Source organism: Simochromis diagramma, unplaced genomic scaffold, assembly GCF_900408965.1.
Source record: "Simochromis diagramma unplaced genomic scaffold, fSimDia1.1 OVJJ01000305.1, whole genome shotgun sequence".
NCBI classification, from domain to species: domain Eukaryota; kingdom Metazoa; phylum Chordata; class Actinopteri; order Cichliformes; family Cichlidae; genus Simochromis; species Simochromis diagramma.
In genome coordinates, this window is record NW_024387169.1 from 343,194 (window position 1) to 360,000 (window position 16,807).

At 39.9% G+C, this 16,807-nt stretch overlaps 1 protein-coding gene and 1 non-coding gene across 2 annotated transcripts; one reads left to right on the forward strand and one right to left on the reverse strand.

Annotated features, from left to right (window-relative positions):
* The first annotated feature begins 4,479 nt into the window (after positions 1–4,479).
* Positions 4,480–13,007, forward strand: LOC120744459 (gap junction beta-4 protein-like). Its single transcript, XM_040048887.1, has 4 exons — positions 4,480–4,816; positions 9,398–9,605; positions 12,239–12,540; positions 12,623–13,007. The coding sequence occupies exons 2-4, from the start codon at positions 9,435–9,437 to the stop codon at positions 12,954–12,956; spliced, it is 807 nt and encodes a 268-aa protein (XP_039904821.1). The 5' UTR covers positions 4,480–4,816; positions 9,398–9,434; the 3' UTR covers positions 12,957–13,007.
* A 3,663-nt stretch (positions 13,008–16,670) lies between these two features.
* trnas-gcu lies at positions 16,671–16,752 on the reverse strand. The gene has a single exon. It is a non-coding gene; the product is annotated as a tRNA-Ser (tRNA).
* Positions 16,753–16,807: the final 55 nt, after the last annotated feature.

The following is a 16,807-nucleotide window of genomic DNA, read 5'->3' on the forward strand; positions in this document are numbered from 1 at the left end:
TTCTTCAGTATGTTTTCCTATGCTTATCATCCACAAAGGGATGATCATGTATTACAGACTAAATCTACCCACTGATACAAAACAGTAACCTGAGCCTGAACAGCTGAGGTATGTCAACTTTTAAAAGCCAAAGGATAAGTGAATGTTTTTTGTTTTGGTGTTTTGTTTTTTGGTGTATTTTCTCACATAGGCCATCAACAGTCACCTCGAGTCGCTTTATATTGTAGGGGAAAGACTAGGGATGTAGCTAGCAATTATTTTAGTGAACGATGAATCGATAGATTATTCCATCAATTCACTGAGTAATCCAATAAGAAATATTTTTGTCTTATTAATGAGCAATCATAAACATTCAAAGGAGAAAAAACACAGGTCTTTCAAAATGAACTGCTCATTGTTTTCCATTTTAGAAATTGCAATCTTTTCACGTTTAACTACATATAACATCTGTCAAAAAAAACACAAAAAACAACTAAACCCCTTTGATTGTATGTACATGTCATAATAAATTAGATTTTTTTTAAAAGAAAACATTTTCTTAAATTGTAAAATGTATAAATAATATCAAGTACAGTCAAAAGTCACAAATAAAATAAGATATATATGCAAACTAAACTAAGGCATAGAAATGCACCTTTACTCTGTCTTCTTGGAAGGCTTTCTGGCTTTAATAGGAAGCAAGTGCTGCTGAAAACAGATGCTATGTTAGTGTAGATATTAATATTAATTCAGTGTCCAACCTAACAACCATCAGGTCAGTGGACCAGAGTTTAATAGCCCATTTATATTTTTATTGGCTTGTGGAAAAAAACTTATTTCTATATTTTTAAATATTAATGGATTTTAATTAACACAATATTTGATATTATTTCACTTACAGTGTTAAAAATCTTACAAAAGCCTTGAAATTAATAAGGTCTAGGACACCCAATGCCCCCCTTTATACTCACCCCTGTTTGCTGCAGGTATCGCTTCCATATAAAACAGGACGGCTATTGTCAGCATTCAGCACGCTGTATGAATAACATTTCATCTGCATATTTTAATACAACTTCTGGACTCTTACTGCAGATTTCGACTGTGTAAAACAAACGGAGCAGCGGTGGATGGAGCAGCTACAGAGTTTGCTTTTGGTCGTGTCAGTTTGTTGATCAGGTGCTTTGACAAAGGACTCCACTAGCCTTTTCCCAGTAAAGGGTTTAATGGTGGTCACAGGAACAGCTGCTGTTTTTTTCACTCTACCTGAGCTCACTGTCTCAGTAAAAGCTCCGCCTCTTTGCTCTTCGCGGTGTGTAAACAGACTCCAGCTCCACATTAAACTGTGCCAGCGTCATCATTTCTACTGCTGTGTTGTTATCAGTGTGTGTGGGCTCAATATGGTCAGACTTATTATTCACTGATAATAAATACGTGTCTATTGCAGGTCTGTTTTTAGTGGGTGTGCGTGGGAATGTGGGGGAAGATGCTACAATAATACAGAGAGAATTTCAACAATCAGATGACCACTCTGAGCAAGTACTTCACCATCATCATCATCATCATCATATGTCCCTTTCTATAGATTTTGACTCCTTAGGGTATGTCTATGGTCTCCAATAGATGCTGAAAAGTTGTCATAAATCACCATTCTCCATATCTGCGGGGCATCTACCCCAACAGTCAGATGACTTAACAGTGGGATTATAAAACTGAAACAGATGATTTTTGTCCTTAGGACTATTGTTGGATAACAGACTCACATTTGCCAAGAAAACTGAAGGTAAAAAGTGGATTTTTGTTCAGAAGCAAATCCTGCTTTTCTTCTGTTAGTGATACTGTATGCATGCATGCTTCTCCCTCCATCCATCCATACTTTTCCGTTCACATTCCACTGTGTTTCCTCACAACTGACACCTTTCTACCTCAACATTGTGTCTTATACAAAACAATACATAACAAATTTTAACTTAGTTCAGGTAAATTGGTACTTTATATTGTAAGGCTAAAAACCAGATCAGAGAGCAATCAAACGTCCCCATTTGGCGATGCTGGGAAGGAAGACCTTTCTAAGAAGAAATGACCTTCAGTAGAACCATGATCAGGGAGGTGCAGCCATCTGCCTCAACTGATTGGGTGGTCAGGAGAAAAAAAGAAGGAAAAAGTTAATGGCAGGTAGGCTATGAACACAACGAGGACAAAACTCAACCGACAGAGTGATGGCATGCAGTAGTAGCATATAAGTACATCAGGAAAAGAGAGGAAGAGAAAGGCTCAGTGCATCATTGGAAGCCGATCCCGCAGCCCCAGGGTTGGTTCAGACTCACCAGATCAGCCCTAATTATAAACTGATTATAAGCATAGTACAAAATTATCTTAATAGAGCATTTTGTTCTGAGACTACTGGCTTACTTTCTAAAAGGCAGAGCCTTCAGACTTTCCTTTTTGATAAAAAAAAAGGAAAGTCTGAAGGCTCTGCCTTTTAGAAAGTAAGCCAGTAGTCTCAGAACAAAATGCTCTATTAAGATAATTTTGTACTATGTGGTCTTTGACAAATGATAGGGCTTGAGTGTTTAAGACTGTGTATGTATGGACTTAAATTCACGTCTGGATTTAACTGGAACACAGTTCATTATAATACATGAGTGTTACCATGATCTTACTGTGAATTCTTCCTACATGATCCAGAGTTGAGCAGCCAAACTTGCCAAACAGGTAAATTTGGCAGGTCTCAGGTCTCTGAGGCTTCTTATCTGTATTATGAAATCATTGTTGCATAACAATCACTGACAATAGGCTAAAATTACCCAACCTTAGCATGTCTGCACCTGTAACACCTTACAAAAGCGTCCATCCATCCAGCTGACATGGGGCAAAAGGCAGGGTACACCGTGGACAGATCACCAACTGACACTGGGCTAACACATAGAAACAAACAAGCATTCACATCTATGGCCAGTTCAGAATAGCCCAATAACCTAACCCAAAGCAGGCCTTTGGACTATGGGAGGAAGCTGGACTGCAAGTTGAAAAACCCCAGACTGGATTCAAACCTGGGACCTCCTTGCTGTGAAGCATTGGTGCCACCTCACCCCCCCTTTGCATCGAAACATCACATTATTTTAATTTCACAACAACAACATCAAATTTATATGATTTTATGCCACCTATGCTATCATGAAGCCTTCCACCTATCAACTGGCCTGCAGAAAACCAGTATTCAGACAAAACCATAAATAAACATGTGATCATGCACACAGGTTTTTTTTTTTTACTTTTAAAATAACTTATTAGAGAAAAACATGTATTTTAACTTCCTCTGTTTAAAAAAAAAAACAAAAATTTTTTTTCCCCCAAACCTAAATGTCCTGCTATTTGTTTTGTATGCAGGTTATTTCATATAAAATCTGTCAAATTGGAAAAAGGTTTCGACTCAATCCCCTCAGAATCGATTTCACTCTGGTAATCTCAGCATATGTAATACAATATACTATTTTTCCAAAATACAGTACCTACACAGGGTTGCACTAAAATTTGGCACCTTTTTCAAGAAGCGTACCTTTTCCAGCCCTCACAATGTCTTAAATAAAGAGGATATCCACATGGAAATTTCAGGGCTGAAAAACAGATTTTTGTTCTGTTCTGAGAAAATTTATTTTACCCTTAGTCCAAATCTTTGTTTGGTTTGTTCAACATGGAGAAAACCTGCAGTGAATATGGGTTCCCTGTTGCTTGTGATCTGATAACAGAGGCAGGCAGAAAATGCAAACTGTTTTTATGTTTTTATTATTAAGCACACTGAGTTTGCATGTAATGCAATGTGCTATAGGAATGAAATTACAAATGCCAGTGTCACACCAGAAATTTAAGGAGCTTGGAAAGAAAAGCATCTGGACTTCTTTAAGTTTCTTGAAGACATTTCACCTCTCATCCGAGAAGCTTGGTGGAGAGTCTCATATTTAAGCCCTATGGGAGTGTCTTTCCACCAATTCAAGAAACTTAAAGAAGTCCAGACGCTTATCTTTCCAAGCTAAGATTAAAATGACCTGGATGACTGAGAACCTTCACAGACAGACCGAACAGAACGTTAACACTTATTAAGGAAAATCACACTGGAGGATGAGACGGGCAAAAAGCAGGCTTTTCCTATACTGTAAACTGTTTTGATTAGCCACCTATCGCACGTGGTTACACAAACTTGAAAGGTTTATCCAGATCAAAGATCCAGGCTGTCAGTGCTCATTTCTGTTAATCTACTGTGTGTCACAATCATTAAACAGGTTGAGATAAACTGCTGCAATCTGCTCCCAACCCTGTTTGATATACTATGATTCTGCTAAGCTGTTTGCCATCTGAGGATATTTGCATTAGTTTCCACAAGCTGTCCGCTTTCAGGGTGTGGCGTTTTCTCTCTTAGTTACTCTCTTCAACCCCCAAACACACACACACACACACACACACACACACACACACACACACACACACACACACACACACACACACACACACACACACACACCAGGCTTTCTGTTTGACATAGCTGGATGTTCTGTCTTCCTTCTCAATGAAGAATTTGTGTCTGTTGCTTTACTTATTTATAACGTGTTAGGTTACATGTTTTCTAGGGAGTGGAGTCTACACAGCCGATGTTCATGTGTGCGTCTGTCATGACGTCGCTGCTGAATCTGGTTTGGCAGGCGTTCTGAGGAAAGAATGAGTAGACAGAGGCAGCAGGGGAAAGAAAGGAGCTGAAAAGCTGAAAGTAGCTTTTCCCTTCAGTGCTTAGTCTTCGCCTGCTGGTGTCGGCACACGGGGTGTTTAAGTGGCGTTTCACTTTCAAGTAAGTTCCTTTCTCTGTTTGGTTTTCAATAATTTTACTGTATCCTAAAGTCAGAAGTGAGCGGTAAACATGGAAACTGTATTCAGGAGTCTGTCATTTTTCCCCTGGCCAAGCTAAAGTATGTTTTTGTTCTTTTTAAAAGTAATGCAAAAGGTGAACACGAGTTGTTTATATGCTAGAAAAATAGGGAAACTCATTTAAAATAATAACCAGCTATGGAACAAACATTTCCTTTTGTTATGACTAAGTGTTAGAATATGAGGGGAAAAAAATGGTGGTCAACTCTAGGTTCATCAAAAAGACCGAGGCGTGGTGGAGCGGGGTTCACATTACAGTAAAAACTTTCCATGTAGCCACCGATGATACATAAAGTTTCTATTAAAGTGCCTCCTTTATGTCTTTTAGGTTTTCTCTTTGCTTTAGTCTCTTACATGACTGTAACCAAATATATGTCTATGGTACAAAACACTGCTGCTGAGGATCCTGGGATGGCTCGTTTGTATTTCTTTTGGTTCTTTCCTGCATCACTGACAAACTGTCAGAATGCCCGCCACCAACAATCAGCTGCTTCTCAGTCCACTACTGTTAAACTAGACTGTACAAGCTACGAGCAAAGCACGTCCACAGTGGCATTAGTAGAAACCACTACTGATTCCTTTTATTAAACAATAATTGTCCCACAAAAATTGGGAAATCCCTTTAAGTTTAGTCTTAGCACAGAGCGCGGCTAACATTACAAGCTGTTTGCTTCTGTCCTCTTCTCTGTGCTCATATAAACTTAAATACAGCTGAAATCCCATCAAAGCTGTTCTCATTTATGTTTTTCTGCTTCTGTTGTCCAACAGCACAACAGGTCCCAAAAAGCTTTCAAACCTTTCTTCACTTCCACACAGCTAAAATACTGATATCAGTGATTTTGTATAACAAAAATGGTTATATAATTTTTAAATACAATTTTTTCTTTTTACAATTGTTAAAAAAATTGTGTCATTTTAGCTACAATTAAATGTGAAATTATCCTTTTGGAGAAAAAAGAAGCAACAGCATTTCATAAAAAGTTAAAAACGTTTTCACTCTGGGAATGAAATTTGGCTACTCTACATGTCGTAAACCTACTGGACCCTCAAAAAGTCAGAGCAATGGTTTAGCTAATAATGGCTGTGTGTTGGTCTTACGTAGAGCCTATGGACAGCTTTGCAGATTGTCACCTACATGTTATAACTGATTAATGCCACCAGGGGGCAGCGTCACAAACCGCTCCATGTCGGCTGCTCTCTTATGCTGTGGTTGATCGTTAAGCTACGGAGCCCCGCAGGGGACATGGGAGAAAAAAAAATTAAGACGGACTTTTGCGAGATCTCGCAAAACTAACTCGGGATCTCGCAAAACAAACTCGGGATTTCGCAAAAGTTTTGCGAGATCTCGCAAAACTAACTCGGGATCTCGCAAAAGTTTTGCGAGATCTCGCAAAAGTTTTGCGAGATCTCGCAAAACTTTTAGCCGCATTCTTCGGATGCCGGCTCGAAGCCGACCGGGAGGTCGAGGCACGATGTGCCGGGAAAGCGGTGTTCCTCCCGGCTGTAGTAGGTCGAGCTAACGGGAAGAATGCGGCTAAAACTTTTGCGAGATCTTGCAAAAGTTTTGCGAGATCCCGAGATAGTTTTGCGAGATCTCGCAAAAGTCCGTCTTAATTTTTTTTTCTCCCATGTCCCCTGCGGGGCTCCGTATTAAGCTAACTTTGCAGACGACAGAAATGATAACATACAAGTAGCTCAAGTGAAAAATGTCCACTGAAGAACTGTCTGTGCTTTTCATGCTGTTTTTTCCTGTTATTTCCTGTTTCTGTCCACTTTGCTGCTCTGAACATCTGCATTCCCTGCATTCCCACGCATGCCACTCCCATCCACCAGGAGTAAACCATTGGTGTTAAAGTGGCTGAACTGGAAGTTTTGGTGAAGGTGTCTTAGTGGCATTTTACCTATCAAAGGTTTGATTGTAAGCAGTGTTGAGCATCCAAAATAATGGCCATACCTGAGTTCATGGTCTCAGTTGGGTCACCGTTTTGCTGGTCTGTGCTTGTCAGAGGTTGACCGTACACTCCCAATGACAATACGATCTACACATGCATTGTATTATCGACCTTTTTGTTGCTTAGTTTGAATCTTAAAATACTTTTTGCCCCGTTTCTACAAAGATTTAACAGTTTCTTTATTTTTAAAACAATATTTAATTTGTCTTAAAAAAAAGGAAATTCATCCTGGAATACGCCTTCAATTCAAAAATACTGACCCCAACATAAACAGCCTCTGCTGCAGGAGTTAATCTGGAGTTTAAAGTGTTAACAGAGAAAACTCCTCCAAACTGAGCCAATGCTCTTTCGTAAATTCCAAATATTTAACTCTTTTCTAAACACTGACTGACCTTCTACTGCGCCAGAAACCACAGAGGCCTGTGCGTGTTACAGAAACCATATGGATTTTATTTCCTTCTTTCTTCCACTGTTGTAGAGGGGAGTCTACAACAGTCTAAACGACTGCAGTACTTTGAAAGTTCATCCTTTTCTCTTTGAAAGAATACACCCACACCTTCCATTTAAGCTTCTTCTCCTATATTTCTGCATTTAACATTTGCCTGAAGCACATAAAAATCTAAGCAGAAATGTAGCAAAAAGCATCAAAAGCATGTTTTTGTCTTTGCAAGCTTTGGAAACTCTGAGAGTTCAGAAAACTTCACTTTGATTGCACACACTGCACAGTGTTCAGAAACCATAGCCTCGTAGATAAGCTGGGGTGCATGTCATTAGGGTGTTCACTGATAAATGTCATTCAGCAGCAGCAAACATGCAGACAGTCGATACTGACAAATAACCTGTGAGCACATAGGATCCAAGAGCACAGTGTTAATAAAAGACTCTCTAGGTGTTAAAATCACACAGACATACAGTCTTGTTGTGCTCAGATTATATGTGTACATATTTAAGAAACACCTTCAGTTATTTACAGCTTCATATTTCTATTCTTGGACCGTAGTAGAGTAACTTTGGAGGATTCATTGCTCAAAATAAGTCTTATTCGGCTTATCCCAAGCCTTAAGGCAGCCTCTGAATTTATCCTCTATCTGAAACAAGCCAGTTCATCTGCCTTTAAGGTTTTAATGCCAGAGCAGTGTGTCTGTGACGATCGTATTGGGTATATCCACTGCCACTGACATCATACACAGTCAAACTGAGAAGAGCGTGAGTCTTTTTCTAATATGAGAAGCTCAAATGTCTATAATAAAAAAGCATTAGCACAATAACTCAAATACAATTCAAGATTTTCACAAGCTTCCCTGCACATTTGTGTGTGATGCTTTGTTTTGTCCTTAAGAAAGATGCAATAATCCATTTTGCAAAAAAGAAATGTGTTGGTTGCATTTCAGGAGGTAGAGCAGGTCAAAGATTTACTGGATGGTTAGTGGTTTGATCCCTCGCTCCTCCAGTCTGCATGCAAAATGTCCTTGGGCAAGATACAAACCCCAAGTCGCTCTCCGATGCATCAATCGGAATATGAATGTGTGTGAATGTTAGCTAGAAAGCAAAAAACAATGCTTTTGTGAATGAGGCATGTTATATACACCACTTTGAGTGCTCCATTTACATTTTGTAAGGTAAACAAGTGGTTAGATGCTCTAACCAGCCCAAAAACATTGCTGAAGGACATGTGACCATATTGCTTTAACACTTGCTTCATTAGTAAGCTGCTTCTGTCAACTGCATGCATTCAGAATCAGATACTTGTTCTAATACTAGAACCAATAAAACTGGAGCACAGACTTGTCAGCTTCAAAAGGCACCAATATGACAAACGCCATTATGAGATAAAGAGCGTTAGCCACTTGCGCAGGCACCCATCTGTCAACCAAGGGAACCACGCCCACAATAATACATAACTTTAAGCCTTGTATACACTGTAAATGGGTGCGTTAAACAAAAGTATTTGTTATGAAAAGAAAAAAAATGAGCTGGCCTTAAGTGTGCTTGTTTCTGCTCTAAATTTGGGTTTTTAAACTAAGTCCACAGGGCCTGACTTGTTTCTGGGGCTGGTTTTTGGCACGTTTGTCCAGATTTAATGCTTCAATCTCAGAGGATGTCAGCTGTCACAGCTAATTTAAACTAACATAAAATTGTGGTGGTCACATTTTTCTACATGTAGACAAATGCAAACAAACGGTAGATTTGTTTTATTCATCATTTTATGGCCCTTATTTTATTTTATTTTAACTGTTTACATTTTGTTACAGTTACTGAAGCATGCAGTTTCATTCGTGAGGATCCCGATAAGATGAATAAGCCTAAATAATGATTTATTGGGCATTGAAGGGAATCAGCAGTTGTACTGTTGTGCAAACCTACAGTGTTTCTAAATGTGTACTCTCTCCTGTTTGGCTGATACGAATGAATTCATGCAAGCCTAGACATGTATTTAAGTGACCCACATTGCAGCTGATCCTTAACGATAGCAAGACCTAATTTGAGAATAAGAATAGAATGCAAAGCTAAATCTAAGGGAAGGTAACTTGTATTTTTGTTTTTCTTCACAGAGCATTTATCTCCAAGGCCAGTCCAGCAGCGACAGGGATGAACTGGTCAGGATTGGAGAATCTGCTGAGCGGAGTCAATAAGTACTCCACGGCGTTTGGGCGGATTTGGCTGTCCATGGTGTTCGTGTTCCGGGTGTTGGTGTTCGTGGTGGCAGCTCAGAAGGTGTGGGGTGACGAAAACAAAGACTTTGTGTGTAACACCCGACAGGTAAGGCTGTCACTAACCCCACCTTCCAATGTTTTTCAGTGACAGGGAGAAATAAGAGTTGTTGAGAATGTTACGGCACTGGTTCATAAGCCCTTCAGGGAAATCTGGTCCACTGATTTTCTACATTTACACTCAATATAGAGACATTTTTAAAACTGGAAAGTTAACCTGCCCGAGTCACTTCAGAGGTGGTGATGGTGGTTGTGGTCTTGGTTTGAAAGAATGTGCTTTACAGTCCAAAGCATAGATAAATGAAAAGAAAATGGGCTGAAAATTAATGTCAGCAGTCCTCAAAAGTTGAATTTGTGTTGGTTACTGATGCAGAAACTATCACCAACCAGCGGTTGATTAAAGAAAAAGATTCAGGTACCAAATGACTTACTCACACATACAGTGCCTTTGGATGGTCTAATTGGGTCATTTTGGATTATAATAAAGCCTCTGTGAAGAAATTTAACTGAAAACAAAGATGTTAGCCCAGAACAGCTTCACTCCTCCTCAGGTTTGATTCACCAAGTCTTCCGCATACAAGGTTGTTTTCCACCCACATAAACATCGTGCCTGACGGTTAATTACCTGTCAAAGCATCCTGATGTTCAGCCAAAGCGCTTCTGAAACCGATGTAGCCAACACATCTCAAAGTGGCAGAACATGTCTGTGAGCCATGGCCACACCTTGCCATCATATGAGACGTTAAGGTCACACAAATCGAGCTGTGACTGCATCGCTCAGCTCGCTCTTAGCTGTTTCGTCTTTGAGACGAACTTGTTTTTTTCTGTCCTTTCATCTCCTGACGACTCACAAACATACGCTGACATGTCCTTGCATATTGGGAGGGATCCAGGGTTAATTACCCCGTTACCTGAATGGACTGAAGAAACCTTCCTCATTTTCAGACGGCCTCTCTGCTCTTCATCCAAGTTTAATGAAATGTAAAATAGATTAAGTATCATCATAAATCTAATGAAGCCTCTATTTCACCTCTACACTGACCTTATATTTGACCTTCGCGGTAGCAGGAAATCTGTAATCCTGCATATTTTTTAAAGGATACAAAATTTTATTTAATTATATTATCCCATAAGTTGAACTTTTAATTCTTTCAGAACGTTGTTAAAGTACTATGACTCAGTGAATGCATCTAACTTTTTCTAACAAAGGTAACTGCAAAAGACGAAATTCCCTCTTAGACACAATATGTTGGCAGGCTGGGATCTACATAAATTCAGTGCAGCTTTCTGATATAATGTTTCAGTCTTCTCTATACAGAACTTTTTATTCTAAATTTGAAACTGTTATATAATGAAGAACGCTGAAACTTTGTCATATGAACTAAAAGATGAAAAATTGCCCAGCAGTGACTTCGGTTTGTCAGTGCAGCTTTACCTCTTTGGTCTCGTGTTGTGAGCGCTCTGTTTTGCATGTAGTCTTATGTCATTTGACTGTGTTGCTCTGTGTGTGATGTGCAGCACGACACAGTCGAACACTGCGATGAAAGTCAAAACAACAGACAGATATCACATCGAGACAACACGGTTGAACCGAACATCAGGAAGACACTAACGAAGTGATCGTAAAAAAGTTCAGTCGACATGAACGGCGGTCGTGAACAAAACAAATGTAACTTCATAAATATGACTCACATCGTTTTCATACTGTTAATCCATCTCTTGTGTTCCAAGAATCACCGGACGCCACTAATGTAGTGATTTGATCCTTCCCTGTCAGAGTACAGGTGCGCCGAAAAATGCCACCAATAGGACGGGTTTATGAACCTTCACCTTGTGGTCTGTTTATCCTTACTGTTCACACTAATGCACGAGCATCACAGCCACTGAACGTGACCACAAAACGATTATTGATGACTTTTCCACACATCATAAAGGCAAACCTTCCTTTGCTCACTGTTCCTATTAAAACAGGAGCCAGTTTTGCAGCTTTTGTGCGCTGCGATTTATTTGTCTTCCATTTAATCAGTGGGATCTTCTCCTCTCACAATCAATACAGAACCTACCCAGCATTTCCAATGCCTGCCTTAAACCTCGACTGAATGTTAATTCAGTTGTGCACTTCGGTGAAAGCCTCTGCAGCCACTCGTTTGTTTGAGCTTTTCCTTTCATTTGTCACGTATTTACCAAATTAGATTGTAAGACTGAATTAGTGTTGGTGTTACATTAAAAGCCTTGTATTAAAAGCATATTGTGTACAGCATATTATAATTATAGGATATCTTCTCAAATAAATGAAAGCAAGCAAAAAGTAAAGAAAAGCAAAATACTTCATGTCTCACTAACCTGGTTCTTTTTGTATCTTTTGTCTTAAACTTTGTTTTTGTTTTATATTTATGCCCTAAAAGCAGAAACTGGTTTCAAAGCATCGTCAGTTTTTAGCGTCATACAGAGGCATTAAAACCTTCTGCATCAGCTTCTCATTCTGACACCACAATAGTCCCTCTGTTTGTATTTATCATCATATGACATCTGCATTAGCTGTACTCTAAAATAAAAATACAGCCACTTTCTTTTCTCCAAGTTTCTCTTTAATGCAAAAATCCTTTGCTCTTGCTGATTTTCTCCATCTGAGACGTGAGACGAGCTACTTAAGCGAGTTACGACCCCGACTTTGTTTTGCAGCCCGGCTGTACCAATGTCTGCTACGACCACATCTTCCCCATCTCCCACATCCGCCTGTGGGCGCTGCAGCTCATCTTTGTCACCTGCCCGTCTCTGATGGTGATGGCTCACGTGAAACTCCGTGAAGGAAAGGACAGGAAATACGTCGAGCTGCACCAGGGCTCGCACCTCTACGCCAACCCTGGCAAGAAGAGAGGAGGCCTATGGTGGACGTATCTGCTGAGTTTGATCTTCAAAGCTGGATTTGACTCAGCTTTTCTCTATATCCTGTTTCAGTTATATCATGGATATGACCTGCCCAGGTAATGCTGGTAACTTACTGTTATTAAAATGAATCAGTGTTGTTCTGAACTCGTTAAAACCTGCTGTACTCTTTTCTGTCAGGTTGTCCAAGTGTCAGCTGTCGCCGTGCCCCAACACCGTTGACTGCTTTATCAGCCGTCCGACGGAAAAAAAGATCTTCATGCTGTTCATGGTCATCTCCAGTGCGGTTTGCATCCTCATGTGTATCCTCGAAATGATTTACCTCATCGGCAAGCGCATCATGAAAATATTAAAGATCCGACATGAGAACGAGAGGCTCGTCTTCGCTGACCAGCACGAGCTCACTACCATTGCTCCGCCACGCTCTCAGTGCAGAAGCAGGAGAGATCCGACAGTGACTGACAGCGAGCTGGAGTTAAGCAAGAGGAAGGATGCTAAAACTACAGTACTCTAGCATTCTGCAAGCTGCAATCATGGCTCGCCAACAGGAACAGAAAGTACCCAATAAGACTACTGAAACTGATCAAAAAGGGTTGTAAGCGATGGGTATTGTTTAGGTTTTATCCGATACCAGTACCAAACTGGTACTTTTGAAACGGTGCCGGTGTTTAAACGGTGCTCGAACCGGTGCTCGAACCGGTGCTTAAAGAATGGAGAACACAAAATTGGTCCAAAAACCTCTCATGTTTAACTGTTTTCCACTTTTTCTTTGGTCATTTTAGCCTTTTTGGCCAGGGTGAAGGGAGTATCTGCCATCAAACAAGAAGACAGCCACATGTAACTACGACGGTGTTTGCTAGTTCACCTTACATGCATTAATGTAATAACGTGGTTAGCCTACTCAACGTAAATTACACACGAACAACATTAAACTACTCACGCAGAGAAGAACGGCTGCTGCTGCCATCATCATCCGTCATCATTTCTGCTACACTGGCAGGGCTAGGGGCCAGGACTCTCCTCTTCGGGTTTTTGGGGATGTTGCAAACTCCGGGTCCGATAACAGGCACCACACCCGCAGTAGATGTGCTCGGTGTGAGCTCTTGCAGCAAGCTATCAAATACGGCGCATTTCTCGGCTTTTAACAAAATGCTATACGTCGCCAGGTGTTTCATCAGATTCGAGGTGTTACCTCCTTTGCACAGTATCACCTTAAAGCACTTGTTGCAGGCTGCTGAGTTTGCATCTTTTGCTGTGAAGTACAGCCAGACTTTTGACCGCTTCGCCTTGGGCATTTCTAAATTGTAGCTCTGCTCTAAAAGAACGTACGTACCTGGGCCCACCTACTACGCTCGCAAAGGTAAAATGATTGGCTGGAATCCAAAGTGTGTGACATCTCAGGAAAAAAAAAAGCACCGAAATGTGCGCTGCTTTTCGGTCTGGTTACTACCGTTTATGACAGAACCGGTGCCATAATGGCACCGGATACCGGTACCCATCCCTAGTTCCTGTGGATTATGATCCTCTCATCCAGCTGCATATGAAACGTTCATGATGTCAGCTGGGTTAAAGAAATGGCACCTAGAGCTGCTGACCAGAAAACACTGCTGGAGAAGAGGACTGTCAGCGGTCCGACATCGCATTTTTTCACTGTTTATGTCACAAAGATGCGAGGACAAACATTCAGGTTATTCCGTATCAACAAGATAAATTAAATGGAATTTAATTTTAGGTTATTGATTTAAGAATCTGCATATCCAACGACTATTTAATTAATTGTCTCACACCATTGTAAATATTGCAGATTACAACACTTGCTATCTAAAACTGCACTGTTGAAACTGCACTGCGCAGTTTAACATCTTTACACTGACAGAAAGGGGTGTTTGGCTGGTTCGGACACTTAAGATGTGTCACAGGATGTGAAATGAGTTTGAGATTCCTGCTTTACACTAAGATACACCCGGCTTGTTCTGATCTGAGGTCTACGGTGCATTTAATGCACAGTTTTTGCAGTAAAACTGCAACCCTGACAAAGATCTAACAATTTTGTATACAATTCTAAAGATTAAAATAATATTCAATGAAATGTGTGTTAATTATAGACACATCTATTTTTATCGTTTTGTTAGCGCCATCATCTGGTGGTTGAATCTTGTGCTTTAATAAGGCCACCGTAATGTCACGGGGCAGCAATGGAGGCAGGAGGTCTGTCCCCAGTTAAAAACATCAGGTGTGGTTTTTATTTCTGACTTTTCTGATACTTAAACAGAAAAATATGCCAAATGTAAACAAAGCTGTTGATTTACTGATCGATCTACACTCCCACCATCATCTATGGTCTCATCTATGCCCCAAAAATTAGATTGTGGAAAAGGCGCCTGGTCTCTCCATTAGACTAAAGTGCCAAGTAGGTGCCTTCTAAGTGAGGAGCATGAGATAAAACCTTGGGGCACACTGGTGAGATTAGAACAAGGGCAGGGACAGGATGGGCTCCTGTGGTTAGCTTGGAGCAGCAGATGGATGGATGGATTTTTTTCCTGTGCTTGCTCTTGATTATCAAATCTGGTGGTACCTAAATGGCAACAGATGGGTGTAAAAACTGTGCCTTGGGCCCTTTGACCTTCAGGCAAAAATGCCGGACTGCGATATCCAAATTGTGGCCACTACTGCAGTTGGGTCCAAGAGTTAAGTTAAGGCCACAGAATTTGAAATATGATCCTTAAGTCATTTTTTTATCCCACTTTTGGAAAGAAGTCAGTCGGAGTAGCTGTCAGGTGGTGGTAGCAAAGTTTTACAGTAAAGAAGAAAATATCCGACTCTCACTAACCGTTATCAGAGCTGAAGTTTGGGAATGGTTAGAAAGCAAACACAAGTGATCTGCTGGGCACCTGGGAGACATGTTTTAGACACATTTTTGCTGTGTGGCCTGTTAAGATGAGCTTTAGTCATCAGGTTTTAAAATTTACCTTTAATTACGGTTATTAGATTTTTACTATTTAAAGTGGAGAGTGTGAACCTTAGCTACTGTCTTTGTGTGATTTTTTACGAGACATGTCTACTTTAATCTCTAGTTTAATCTTCGCACTCACTTCTGCTCTGACTATGAGTCAGCTGGAATGACATGCTGTGGTCCAAGATTATTTTTTATATAAGTAACAGGCTGTTCATTCACTGTTGACATTACAGTGATATATTTATCTGCTTGTAATAAAAAAGAAACTGATTATAAACTGTTTGTGTAGACTGTCTTTTCTTTGCAGGAATGAAGCTGTATATGTGCAGTATTATCCTACAATGCTGCTGCGTTGTTGCTTAAACAGCAAATAAAGGTTTCATTTTTCATTAAAAACACAGAGTACTTCACAAATACACCATTTGTCATATTTATCTGACTGAAACCGGAGCAAAAAAAGTCAAAATGTGGAACAATAACAGTTTAAACATGTTACCACTAGATAGCAGCATTCTCAAAATTGAACAAATGTGACATTTATTTGCATATTTGCACACTTTATGACCATTTAAGTTAAAGTTAATATCAATAATGCTTCAAATTTGTTTGAACTACATACAGTTTTATTTGTATGTCAGGCAATGCTTCAATATAATTGCCCGAATAAGTGACCAGCGGTATGTCATGATGATTGTGAGACTTTTAATTCTATTTCATGAAACACAGACAGCTCATGAAGTTAAAAACTCCAGCATGAAAAAAATAAATTTTAACATCTTTTAAACTGTTTACTTTCAGTATTTAATATCATTGCATCCACATGAAAATAGACACATTACATGTTTTGTAACTAAAAACCTGTCAGGATTTATAAATTAATTAAATTTATTATGTTTTTACTCATCTTTAATGTTGCCAGACCCAATAAAAGGAAAGCAATGCATTTAAAAAAAAAAAAGAAAAAGACATGACTTCACTATAGTTTTAGCACATTGCTAAGATGTCTAATTGCACATTGGTGGGCCAGTTCTGGCCCTCAACCCTGATGTTTGACACCCCTGTTGCACAAGGAATTTAAAAGACAAGAATAATGCGGTTTTCATCCAATTTTTCAAAGCAGTTTAACAAAAAAGCCAAAAAGGGCGACGGATCTTTTAAAAAATTTAAATGTCTCTTTACTTCAAGACGGAACGTGTTGTTGAAAAAGGATCCGAGTCGAACTGTCACACGGAATAAAACCCATTTCAGGTTTTACCTACAAAACATTCACTGCGACGAGGATGGGATTCGAACCCACGCGTGCAGAGCACAATGGATTAGCAGTCCATCGCCTTAACCACTCGGCCACCTCGTCTGTGACCCCGCACGAATATTACTGAGTCTGGACATCAGCGGGACCAGTATGCAAA